At 35.8% G+C, this 13,652-nt stretch overlaps 1 protein-coding gene across 2 annotated transcripts in view; it reads right to left on the reverse strand.

Moving 5' to 3' along the window:
* The window catches only part of LOC149067549 (uncharacterized), a 224,640-nt gene that overhangs the window by 42,726 nt on the left and 168,262 nt on the right, over positions 1-13,652 (reverse strand). For both annotated transcript variants that reach the window (XM_089252465.1, XM_089252466.1), the window contains exon 18: positions 4,939-5,073. In XM_089252465.1, coding sequence (XP_089108591.1) covers positions 4,939-5,073 — 135 coding nt within the window. The remainder of the gene's footprint in view (positions 1-4,938; positions 5,074-13,652) is intronic.

Raw genomic sequence — 13,652 nt, forward strand, 5'->3', positions numbered from 1 at the left:
GATGTAGAACCTCACTGGGGGGGGGGGGACCTTACGTGCTCTAAAACAGTGTTTCTTAACCTTTTTTTGCCCATGGCCTCCTTTGAACCATATTTTTTTCTCGTGGCTCCCCTGTCTTACCCAGAGTTTAAAACTCTCATCTAGAAGCAAGACACTTTATACGTATTGAAATTATTTTTTTCAGTGAATTTATACTGAACAAAAATTTTGCAAAGAAAATTGGCCTCCAGACCACTAGCCTAGAATTTATTGATCTCCCCGCCAGTCTGAGTTCTATCAGGACCGTCTCAATATCATGCCCCCCCCCCCTAGGCAAAGTGATGCTACGGTAGTCCCATACTTTAGCTAGAGTGGGACTGACAGAGCTATAGCCCGGGGCATAATATGGTTTTCATCATTTTTTTTTCATACAATAAATTTCATATAGGGAAGGGGGTCTGAAAAATTTAGCCGAGGAATTGAGGAAAAACCCCATCCTAGGGAACTTGTTGCAAAATGTAGGCAGTGAGGCCTGGGTGGGTCCATGCCCTAAAGAAGGCCCTGGTTTTATGGGTGGTTTTATTGGATTCTCTCTCTCTCACTGTAAGTGTTAGTCACTAATATAAAATCTTTATTTCTTCACACCTTAATTTTTCTTCTCAGCTCTCCAAACCACCTGTCATGGCCCCTTTCTCCATTTTCTTTCATGGCCCCCTTGAAGTATCCCAGTACCACAAGGGGGCCATATGGCCCCCGGTTGAGAACCACTACTCTAAAACTATGCCACATGTCACTCAAGGGATCTCTAAGTGTGTGACAAATCGCTAAAGTGTTCTGGAACAGTGTCCCGGGTCATTTAAGTGATCTGAAAATGTGCCACAGGCTGCTTAAATGCTCTGGAATTGTACCACGGGACAATTCCAGACCTTAAGTGATCTGTAAATGTGCCGCTTAGTTCATTTTTACAAAATTAAGTTTGAGAAGAGCAGGCCGCATCAGATAACCCCCAGGGTCATATTTGGTCTGCGGGCCAAGGGCATTCATGCAATTTACCACATATGGCTTAGAGGGTTGGTCGCAATGAATTTATTAAAGATAAATTTTGAGTTCATATCTTTCAAATAGCATTAACAGAAATTGATTACAATAACATATAAAGGTATTTTCTTCTGAAATTTCAATTAAAAAATATATATATTTTTGTACATTAAAAAAATAATTTTTTTATCGTCGGGGGCGCACGAGATCTTCTATGCGTGCTAAACAAAATTGTTGCACTTGACTTTAAATTTTCATTTAAAGAAAATACATTTTTTTTCAATGAATATTCATGCACTCATGTACTGATAAATGAATATCAACAATTGTGTCTATGTTTTTATGAAATTGGAAAATATTATGCTTGCCTTACAGATGGCGCTATAGCTCTGAAATGATTTAAATTAGTGTGACAAGAATGTGATCTGAATGATATCAATTATCCAATTTTTTTCAATGAATGTTAAATAATAACATAACATTCATCACATTCATGGATCCAGAATTATTCAAGTCATTTTATAATTGTAAAACTACATTCTAAAATATTATATGGCAAGGCATATCATATGCAAAGCTATGGTGGCGCAGGGTTGTAACACAATTGACACGTTTAAAAAGAAATAAGATAAACATGTTGGGGTAAATTGAGAAGCTATCCATTCTTAGAATAAGACAACCATAAGTATTCTTTATGGGCGTTGTATAATATTTTATCATGTGTATATATTGTTTATAATTTGTGTTAATTGCATTTTTAATTGGGTTGCTGTATTTTTGAAATATATGACAACCATATTTTTATGGGCATCTTTTTATCAGCCACCTCATTGGGCATTTTGTCTGTTGTGGCGTTGTATTTGTATTTATTTGTATTATATCATTTTATGGTGTGAGCAAATTTTCATGTCAAATATCATGTCATGCTACTACTTAGGTCATCTCATACGGGGGAACCTCTTGATAACAAGCAATATGAAACCAAAATTTTTGTCTGTTGATAAGGAGTGACCATTAATATTTAGTGGCGCTGTTGTACAATATTCGAAAGTGTCTGTTAACGAAAGCGTCCATTGTAGAGGTTGACTGTATTGATCAATTTGAAATTTTTTCACACAGTACCCTTCAATTTTAAATGAAGTTTGGCTTCATATACTGAATATCAAGAATTCTCAAGAACATATGTATAAAAAAAACATGCCAAAACTAAAGATGATAAAGCCAATGAAACAAATGAAAAAAAATTGGAATTTCATGAAATGTAAGCTTAGAGAAACAGTACTGGATCGAAAAGAAACATTTTATAAGCTGAGAGAATATAGGCCTACCTAACTATTTTGATTTATGTATAGGTATTATATCAAATATTGATTGGAAAGAAAAGTATTGATATCGAGAAAAAAAAGTTGTAGCTTCAAACACACTCATCATCCTCAGTACATCACAAACACTGAGGCATACAAAACTATAATCTGGTAATGTTAAATTGAATCATTTGCATATGCAGAGGGAGTTTTGGTGTTGCAACTCCCCTTTCTCCTTGAGGTTATACTGTTTATCTGAAAGAAAAAACATAATCCATGCCCCAACCCCCAAAGAAAAAATGTTGCAACTGCCCCCCACTGAGAAAATACTACATACGCTTATGATTGTAATCAATGGTTTTCAAGGGTGAGCAGCAAAAATGTATCAAGATCATAACATCAAGTATAAACAAAGAAATGTCATACGTAGGTCTCTTTGAATAACAAAACTCTGACATATTCTACGATGGCCTGTTGAGTAGCAGCCATTGCATAGAGGATGCACATATCTGGGGTCACAATGATATGCTTAGTCAGTCAGGGCAAGCACACATTTTAGCATCCCCTTGTAATGTTGAAGGAGAGGTTAATGGGTTAAATCTGTGCCCCCTTTGCAGCCCTGCATATATCGCCTTACTGCATAACAATGCCCACAGACAAACTGCTCCTCTAGTGGGGAGACTATCCTGGACATGAGATTCCCTGACTTTTTTCAGTTTCATAACTTTAAGACACCACTGAAAAGACTACTTCTTTTGCCCCATAGATGATATCCTGCAAGCAATAAAGATTTTCTTTATAGACAATAATGAAAGCATCGGTACAGGTGTTCAGTATCTTCTTCTGCGGGCATGATATTAGGTCATAAATATGACTTGGTTATGTTTAAGAAATAAATTGTTTGCAGGGTTGGCACAAGGTACAGGGTGAATCAAACCTATTCTGCCAAACAAAAGGGGGTGATAGATGAGCCCAAGTGGTCCATGAAACACTCCACCAACCCTGTCCTATCTCAAACCATTTTTGAGTTATGGTATATAATCTATTACAGGAAAAATATGTGTCAAGTCCAAAAAAACCCTACATTTGTGAAGTTTTTAAGAGACCTACATACAAACTAAGCACATATTTAGAAAGAACAGAAAAAATCCTATAACATGACACTATTTTCATCAAAATATCTAGATTTATTAGGGAGCTACAAGTGATGAAAAATTGGCAAAGTTTGAAATTGAATTGTCACCAAAATTTTTCATAGCAAATTATGCTAATACCCTTCTGGCTACAATCAGTCAAATTTACCAAAAACTTTTCCGTTGCACCAGCTTTCAAAAGAGCCTACAATAAACCATATCGGTGTTCTGGTTCAGGAGAAAAATTTAGCCTTTTTTGTTCATAATACCTCACTGAAATCAATGTTTGTCAATTCAATGAAAACTCTGAATTGGCGGTTACAGATTCATTTTGCATTCATCACAATTTCATTTTTCAAAAAAAAAAATCATATAAAGTGACATTACAGGATCATCAACATCTACAGGATATCTGTATTTAATGGTGAGCTTCAATTTCTGAAAGATTGAAGTGAAAAATCAAATTGTCACCAAAACCTACTAAAATTACTTCGATGAACAGATTTTAGTGATGTATTGGGAACAAAGGACCAAATTTCTCTTGAACCAGAACACAGATATGGTTTACTGTAGGCTCTTTCGAAAGCCGGTGCAATGGACAAGTTTTTGGTGAATTCGATCGATTGCAGCCAGAACGGTATTAGCATAATTAGTGACGAAAAATTTTAATGACAATTCAATTTTGAACTTTGCCAACCTTTCAGCGCTTTTAGCTTACCAAGAAATCAAAATATTTTGATGAAAATGTCATCTTATAGGATTTTTTCTGCTCTTCCCAAATATGTGCTTATTTTGCATATAGGTCTCTTAGAAACTTTACAAATGCAGGTTTTTCAGACTCTACACATATTTTTTTCCCATAATCGATTATCCACCATAACTCGAAAACGGTTTTGACAGAGGACAAGGTTGGTAGGGTGTTTCATGATCCACTTAGGATCATCTATCACCCGCTTTCATTTGGCCAAACAAGTCAGATTTACCGTGTATAGTTCATGGCATATGTATGTGTCGTCACTTCTTTCTTTCCAACCCTTGCAAGTATATATCTGCAAAACTTGATATTGATTGAATTTTATAGTAGCATTGATGAATAACATTTTTTTTCACTGCAATTCTTCATCAGATAATTATGAATTTAATGATGAGGCATTATTTTTATAATTTATATTATAGAAGACAATAGACACTTTCAGTTGTTAAAAATGAGAAATAAAGTGGAACCTCTTTGATAATAGACACCATGGACTGTTTTGTCTGTTAACAGGGAATGTCCGTTAACATATAGTGAAATATGTTAAGGCCCTATTTCACAGACTTCAAAAGTTTCCAGTAACAGGAGCTGTCCATTATGGAGGTACCATGGTACTTGAAAAAATGTTTGATGAAATCAAGTTATTTAATAATTTTTATTCTGTTTAAAAATGTTTTTAAATCCTACTTATAGAGTTTAAAATTAAGTTTCTATGATAAAAAAATCATACTTTCACTACAGCTCAAGCCAGTAAAGCCTGGCTGGCAAGGACAACGGCCAGTGATATGATGACACGTTCCTACAGTATTGGCGCAATGTGGACAAGGTTCTGAGCAGTTGTATCCAAAATAACCAGAAGGACACACTGAAAAATACATAATCTTTGAAAACACAATGAAACAAAATAATAATTTGCAGTTCAAATTACAATGAGGTTTAGCTGAAAATTTTAGGATCATAGCTAATTTCTTTGGACAAACCTTTTTTTAAAATAAAATTTTCATCAATGCAAACCTGTACAAGAGAGTGTGGGGTTAAATATTGATACAAACATTGCTTTACATTAATAAACCAGATGCTGTTTCACATTAAGGACCATGCCAATAATCATGTGACTTTTAATAATAGTAAATGAGAGGTTATTCCAGTTGGTTACTGTTTGGCCACTGTGCTGTGCAGTGCAATTAAGTGATGGAACTTGCATCAACTTTGATCTCCACAGGTAGCACAGTGGGGACTAGCTGAAGTTATTTTTCTGTAGTTTCCTAGCTTTGAATGCACAAACGGTTGTCTTCCCCCTTTCAAAAAAATCATGCCACAATGAATAACAGCCCTCACAACATTTAAATACATGCATAAGGGCATTCATTCAGTTCCAGTTTTGTCTTTAGAAAATAGATGGCAGCATCCAAACACATAAATGCACTAAACATACACACTGATAGGCTAGTGTGAAAACCTTGTCAGTTTGCTTCAATTTTTCAAGAGAAGCAAAAAACATGCACACTACTGCAACTGCTGGTATGAATTAGGTTTTCAATTCAAGCGATACAAATAGCCCTACATTTGTTAGTGATTGATGATGTGCTTTGTCTGGCTGATGAGATACGAGGTCTACTTTCCGTAGAAACAGAAACCTCATTTTTAGAAGAGAAAAAAAAAGATGAGTTTTTCACACTAGGTCATCGATATATGCACTGTTAGGTTCTATAAAAAAAACATGTTTCTGACACAACCTTTATTGAGGTAAAATGGTGGTAAATTATGTTTGTGGCAAGACCAGGACTGTGCTTGGTAAGTCAGTCAGTGTTTCAGGAAAGAAACCACATTTGAAACAGTAAGAGGATTCAAAAACAGAAACAGATTTTATTTTGAAATTAGTCAAGATAGAAAAATGAGCATTGTGATTTCACACAAACAGCATGCAGTGCATGAGAATTTTTACTGCTCTGAGAAAAATTGTCCTCCTATATTTTGTCCTCAGCATATTTTAATTTCATTGAAAAATCATGGAATTTTAAGGAATGGAATGGTGTTGTAGGTAATATTTTTTTAAAGAAAAATTACAATTTTTCTATTCTCAATTCCATGTGCATCATTTATCGATTTTTTTAAAAATACTTATCTTTATTCTAACTTCTCAGAAATATTTTATGAATGATTCTCATGAAAACTATTCAAGAAATGTTAAGTAATTTCTAAAGACAAGTACCAATCTGAAATATAATTGAGATTGTATTAAAGATATTCCTATGGTTTATAGTTTACTAAATAACAGTCATTTGCAAAAAGTCTGATGGAGCATCAAAGTTTCTGGGAAAATATTGATGTACAGTACGATTCATAAAGAAATGTACAGCTTCCAGATGCTATAAAAAAATAACAATTAGAAACACAGACCACAACTGCAATCCGTTAGGTAGATGTATTCATAGAGTGTCTTATTACTGAAGGAAGTGGCATAGACACGTGTCTGATGAATAGTCAATCAAAATATAACCCTTGTAGTGGAGAAGGCATTTTGAGTTCTTGAATTTTAAGTAAAGTGATTAAAGAGGATGGCTAAGTGAGCTTGGACAACAGCCAAGATATTACATTATCAGAGCTACCAATGACAAAGAATATAAAAGGAATATTTATGTCCAGGAATGCATATACAGTCGAATCCCATTATAATGAACTCCAAGAGACCGGAGAAATAACTTCGTTATAAAGGAATTTAAGTTTACATAGGAACAATGCAAAAAAAACTGATCTGAAGGATTAGAAACGTGTTCGTTAAAACAAGATTTTCCCTATATCTGTATTTGTTAAAACGGGATTCGACTGTATAACCATTCAAGTCACAACCAACCAGCTATGATGACCACCACTACAGATGGTGACTACTTTTCAGTGCTTGGAAAAACGTTCTTGAAGTAATCCTTCATCAGAGACTACTCAAACTGTTTCTAGTAACGTTCATATAACTTGCTCTGGCAGAGAAGTTAAACCACTGGAACAGTTCACTGATTGATATTTTTTATAAACACCTCTATTATTGTTGATTGTGAAAAATCTTATAGAAAAAAAATTATAGATGTTGTGTGTATCTATATCTAAGTTCAAATGTAACCCTATCTATTTCATTGCGTCTAACTGTAACAGCAATAGTTGTTGTAGTCCTTCCTTACAAGATGTTTTTGTTCTGGGCATACGTTATGTATCTATTCATTTTCTTTTTATTATTAAATCATAATTATATATATAACTTTTCTTCATTACTAAATCTTACTTAAAAAGTTGCAATAATACTAACACTGTTTCATGTCTGCTCCAAGCTCATTTTAACTTTGTCAGAAATGTTAAATGTTTTCAGACTTTTATTCTTCGTATGAGTGTCGGTGCATTATACATTCTTTTTCATATATCACTCTTTTTCAGTTATAAAAATTTTTCTGAACTACAAAATAAATTATTTCCACACCGGTTTCCCCTCTGCCTCTATTTTGGTTGAATTTCTGTCTCGTAAACTAGTATCATGCGCCAAATTTCTGAACTTCGCGAATATTGATCGCACAGCCAATTGTTTTTTTTTCTTTGATAAGTTTCATGTTATGTTGGAATCTTTTTCATAGTAATATACAATTGTTTTCAGAAAACTAATTTGCTCAATTTCATTACGTATTCTTTTTTAGCATGACTGTATGGTTGTTAGTAAAAAAAAAAAAGCTTTGGCCTATCGCTTAATAAAACTTTAAACACAATTAATCCTTGCTATATTGTTGTTTAACAATCAATTCTTGTCACATTTGTGAAAGATAAAAGAATTAAGGGGCAACTCATGAAAAGGACGCAAGGGCAAGTGCCTCCCATGAAAATTTCGAATCATTAATTTTTCAAATGGATTGGATACCAAACCGATGAAATTGAATTATTTTTCTCACATGAATTCGATAAAAATTGAAAACATATATTTTCATAATCACCAATTCAAAAAAAATGTGTCATAAAATAAGGTTCATATAGTCACCCTATGTCCAGAATGCTCACTGGGGTCAAGTGCCAAATGAGATAGCCTTGGTGTAATTAGAACGTAGGAAGGGAGAAAGGGGGTTGTTGGTTACACAGATTCTTATACCACTTCTAATATTATGTACCGATACTGCCATCTTTTAACATATATATGAGTTGGAATACAGGTCTAAAATTATGAATTTTCGCAGTTCACAATAAACGATTGCTGAGTGCAATTGCTAAAGCTGGACAATGATCTTCAACTTTGAAAGAAATAAGACTTGTACAAATTATTCACATTAATATTACATAGATAGAACATTTCTATAAAAAAAAGAAAACCCCCCACCAAGAAAATCCTGCATACTTACTGTGCGAGTTACTCCATCACCTTACTGTGTGATAGGTGTAAACTTATATTGGAACCATGGCCTCGAATTTCCCCCCCCCCAAATATATATATACACACATACATATATATTTGCCACCATCTCCATAATACCTACAGAAATACTAGGTTTGATCCTTCCCAATATTTCTAATAACTTGACACTAAATCCAGGACTAATTTTGATGTGGGGGGGGGGGGGGGGACTGGACAAAGCAGAAATTAGCAAACCCCTGCAATTGAAGTGTAACCAGTGAATATATATTGTTTAAAATTTGGGGACAAAAAATCATGAGGCTTGAGACAAATGGCACACTTGCTCATACAGAAAATGGGGCTTTGTCCTTATAATAAAATGAAAAATTATTTTGATGCTCCCAGAATTTTCTATGACAGGCCACCACCGGGGAAAATTATGGTTCTTGAAATGAACCAGTTCATTTACTGGTTGAGATTTATGAGACATTTAAGCAACTGTATATTTAGGCCAAGTATGTAACTGATTAGGTTTTTGCTTTCACTGTCAGATGAAAGGTAACTTTTCAGGTCAGGAAAATAGCAAGAATTTGCAAAGTCATGAAAAAAAAAGAAAAAAAAAGGCAAAATTATGCAATTAAAGAAAGATCATTAAGATAAGAGCATGCTCTAACAAGCAGCCACAGAGTTAAATTCAATGGAAATGCAGGTAATAGTAAATGTATAAAAATATTTACTATGCAGCTACAGAGAAGTAAATGATCCCCACAATAATCAAGAGAGATCAGAAAAGTCAAATCAAACACAATAACAGCTACATTAAAAGAGAAGAAACAATGAAATTAAGATCTAGAATCTGAAGAATGAGAACCTCTCCCATCCACAATCAGCAACAAAATGATCTGGTAGCAACCAATCTGATAATCTTTCATCTCTCACCCAATCAGATCCTTCTACCAGGACACACATCTAATTTGTAGGCAGTCCCAGCACTGAACAACCAATCAGAAAACAATAATGCTAACCAAATCATTCAAATGTATAAATTAAACTGAAGAAACCAAAAAATTTCATTCAAAAAAACAACACATTCAACATTCTGCTCTGTGATGTCACTGAGTGAAAACGTACATTTCTATACTCTTTGCAAGCTAACTCACACGAGATAATTGCTTTCTTTCTAGGATGAAAAGCCATATCCTGAAATGCTGTCACTTTCATATGAAGGTGATCCCAAATCACAAAGACAAGATGACAAGCCTGGAAAAGTAGCTCCAAGAATTTTTCAGGGAAGAAGACTCCAATTATGGCAATTTCAACAATGAAGAGTTCAAGGTTGTTGCCGACATGACGATTGCTTTAATGTTCAAGATGGAAAATCCCATTAGCAAAATCCTGGAGTTCCTGAAAACCCAAGAGGTCCTGTTTAAGGAAATCTTTCCAGCTTTACGAGGGCCTGAAAGGGATGCGGAAAAGAGGAAAATTCGTCAGGCAAAAATGGACATAGTTGAATTCTGGTACCAGCTGGTCATTGACTTTGATGAGGATGATGGATGTGTAACATTACCATTTAGGCCCCCGTGGAAATGGTCCTTATTCTAGTCATTTTTAATAGATTTTAATTTGTTTTACCTTATTTTGTTTCCTGGATCGATCAGCGGGATCATGTGTACGGCAATCGGTCTCCGTCTTTATTTTGGTTGCCAGATTCTATGCTATATTTTTACAATATTTCCTTTTCTCTCATGAAGTTATGTAAATTAGATGCAAGCTCAATATGGAACCTTCAATCTTGTAATTGGTTCTCATGAAGCATTGTGGGAACGCTCCTGTATAAAGACCAGATAGAGAGATATGCACAACTACTACTTCTTCCGACTAATTTCCTGTCTTCGTTAATAAGGCAACACGCCCTGTTGAGGTGTGAGCCAGATAGTCTCTCAGTTGTAACAATGTGTTAAATTTGGGAAGGTGTGCCTTTGGCACCTCACCTGTCTCATTGCTTGAACTCATGTGATAATCAAATGTCGTCATGATCCCGTCGCCTGCGGATTGATTAGTGGCCAGACCGGCTACCCTTGGACCTCTCTTGACGTCCGCTTCCAGTTGTTTCCTATGCAATGGCTGACCTATAGTCTCAACGGATATTCCAAGACTCAAACCCGTCCAAACCTGATATCAGGGTTTCTCCTACCGTGGTGTATAGAAGGCCACTGATTGACTGAGACATCTTGCGGTGTCTTTGTGGACAATGTGAACATCTGGACAAGCTGTGAGAGCATTCTATTTTATTGTGTCATTGTAATGTTTGAGAGAAAAGGCTAACTGAAAAGATAACTTGTAAAAATGTTGTACTAATTATTAATAGTTAATAGAATAAATGTTTATAATTTAACTAAAGTCTTGTTCCATTCATTATTGTCATCCATTCAATGATCACTGGGGTTAAATTAATAAAGAACCAGCAAATGAAAGACAATCATTGCAGATGCACCGTGGTGCAGAGAAGGAACAAGCTGAAGAAGAAAAGAGCCCAGCCCCAGTGCACTAATTGCAAGCTATTCCACCCAGCAAATTATAGAAATTGCAGATTCTGTCCCTTTCAGAGGTCACGTAAGCTGAAGGGAACATCGAATGCCCAGGTGTCAACGGCCCGAGAACTCTCCAAAATCCCAGAGTCAAGACGGGGAAACACAGGTGCTGCCATCCGAAGAGGTTCCAGCGAAGGTCCTGGCTAATTTCTCTCCAGACACCAGCGTGGACGAATCAGTCAGACCAAATTGATGACATCACACTGGCATTTCAAAATGCCCTCATGAAGATGGTGCAAAATGGAGCCAGCCTCGACCATGCTCTGAGACTATTCAAAACCAACATCGATAGAGTTGTATCTATGATAAAAACTACCCTGGCATCATAGATGACAGAATAATCGCTTCTGCCTTTCCTGTCTCTGGCCGGACAAGATATTTTTCTCTCTTCTTCCCGTCTTATCTTTTTGTGATGTCCTCTTTCTAATTGTTACTTTACTAACCTTTATTTTTTACTAATCTCTATCTGAGCCACTGTGGTGGTCGAGTGGTCATACTGGCAGACTCGCATCGCGGGAACTCGGGTTCAAGCCCCACCGTCACCACAGTGGTGGTCGGCTGAAGTTGGTTTTCTGTGGTTCCCAACTTTAAGGTGCAAATGCGAGCCAATCTCCCCATCAAAAAGTCTCGCCACAGACAGCAACAGTCCTACAAACCGTACAAATATTCAGTCATTACACTTCACTTCCGAGATATAGATGGCAGCACTAAAAAAATCATACACAACACTAGATACGCACTCAGACTGTTAGGTACAAATACTTTCAGCTATCCTGATGGCAACAACCAAGTGGCTGACCAAGCCTGAGGACTTGCAGCTCTGAGCGAATGACATTACAGCTACTGGACTTGGAGAAAAATTTCTCTTTCAGCCTCTCTTTTATTTTCAGATGCAGACAGCCAAGGGCATAGCGAGGGGGGACTTGGAGGTCTGGTCCTCTCGAAATGTGAGAAAATGACAGAAAAAGGAGAAAAAGATGGCCAAAACTATTGTTCTGTCACTTTAGTCTCCCCCGAACAAAATTTCTGGCTACGCCCCTGCAGAGAGCCGTTGTCTTCCAAAATACAGCTACGAAAGAACTCAAATTTTCCCGACTTCAACAAATTTTCCGGAAATGTTTTTTCTACACAGACACCTTACACACATTTTAAATTCACACATGCACTTGCACATTGGCCTGCTTGCTAAGTGCGGCAGAGTTTCCCAGATGCAACGTTACCACCGAAAAAGGCTTCATTCAGGTCAGGTCAAAAAATTTCATTTTATATATATCGTGCACTATAAAGATGGCATCCTTGCACCATATGCTCATATCATTTCTCTCTGCCACAGGACCCAATGCCATATTTATGGACAATAATGCAAAAGTTAACAGTTTGTGTTGTCTAACATTGCATTCAATATGAAACATGATTCGTATGAAACAGCCACCCATCAAAAGATTTGGTTTCAAACCAACCCAGCAGAGAATATATTTGACATCAATGAAAAACAATCAACTCTTCTCCATGCTCCTTCCAAAAGCCTCGGTGAGCTGCGAACAAGTCTTTTGCTTAAATGGACTCCGATACCACAATATGGCATTGATAATGTTATTGGTTTGGATTGACATTGCTAAGCCTGTGTATCCAGCATGGGTGTTCATATCTCATATCAGCTGACCTTCTCCACTGAACTTCTAGTGGTTCAATATATGATTGTGTTCTTTTCTATGCCAGTTATTCTATTTTGGATTTTTTTTGTAATTTCACCAGAGAGTGTTCTTTGCTTCACCCTATGATCTGTGTAAACTCCAACAAAAAAGAATTAAAACATTTGCTTTTGTAAGCCTTTTTTATTTTTATTTTATTTTATTTTTGAGCATTTTATATCTTGTGGGGGGAGGGGAATTGGCATCCAAAGATTCATGAATTACCACAAAATATATAGCAATGTTGGAAAAATATATTTACATAATTCTGAATTAATCAAAGAAAAAAATCCCAGAGAATTTATGAGGGAAACAAAATCCCCGAATTTATGGGAGGAAAAAAAACCTACGTTCAAAATCGAATTGTCACCAAAATTTTTCATCGCTAATTACGCAAACACTATTCTAGCAACAATCGGTCAAATTTACCAAAAACTTGTGTATTGTATCAGCTTTCAAAAGAGTCTACAATAAACCATATTAGTGTTCTGGTTCAGGAGAAATTTATACTTTTGTTTGACTACTTCACTGAAATCAACATTTATCGTGCAACATTGCTAATGGATTTATTAGAAGTGTCAATTCAGTACCAAGAACTCTCAAAAATGCAAAATGACAAGTCATTTTAGACTTTGCTCAACATAGTAAATTCTGCATAGCCGTGTGATGAGACAGGTGAAATACCCAAATTCAACAAACTTCGCCAGAAAACTATTGATTTCAAATATCATATATATAGCTTCAGCGGTTTCGGCTCGACGATGATGAATCAGTCAGTCAGGATGTTATTTTATATAATATA

This window comes from Pholcus phalangioides, unplaced genomic scaffold (genome assembly GCF_987345545.1).
Source record: "Pholcus phalangioides strain wild (caught in Gottingen) unplaced genomic scaffold, Ppha-v1.0 ptg000029l_1, whole genome shotgun sequence".
Taxonomy (NCBI): Eukaryota; Metazoa; Arthropoda; class Arachnida; order Araneae; family Pholcidae; genus Pholcus; species Pholcus phalangioides.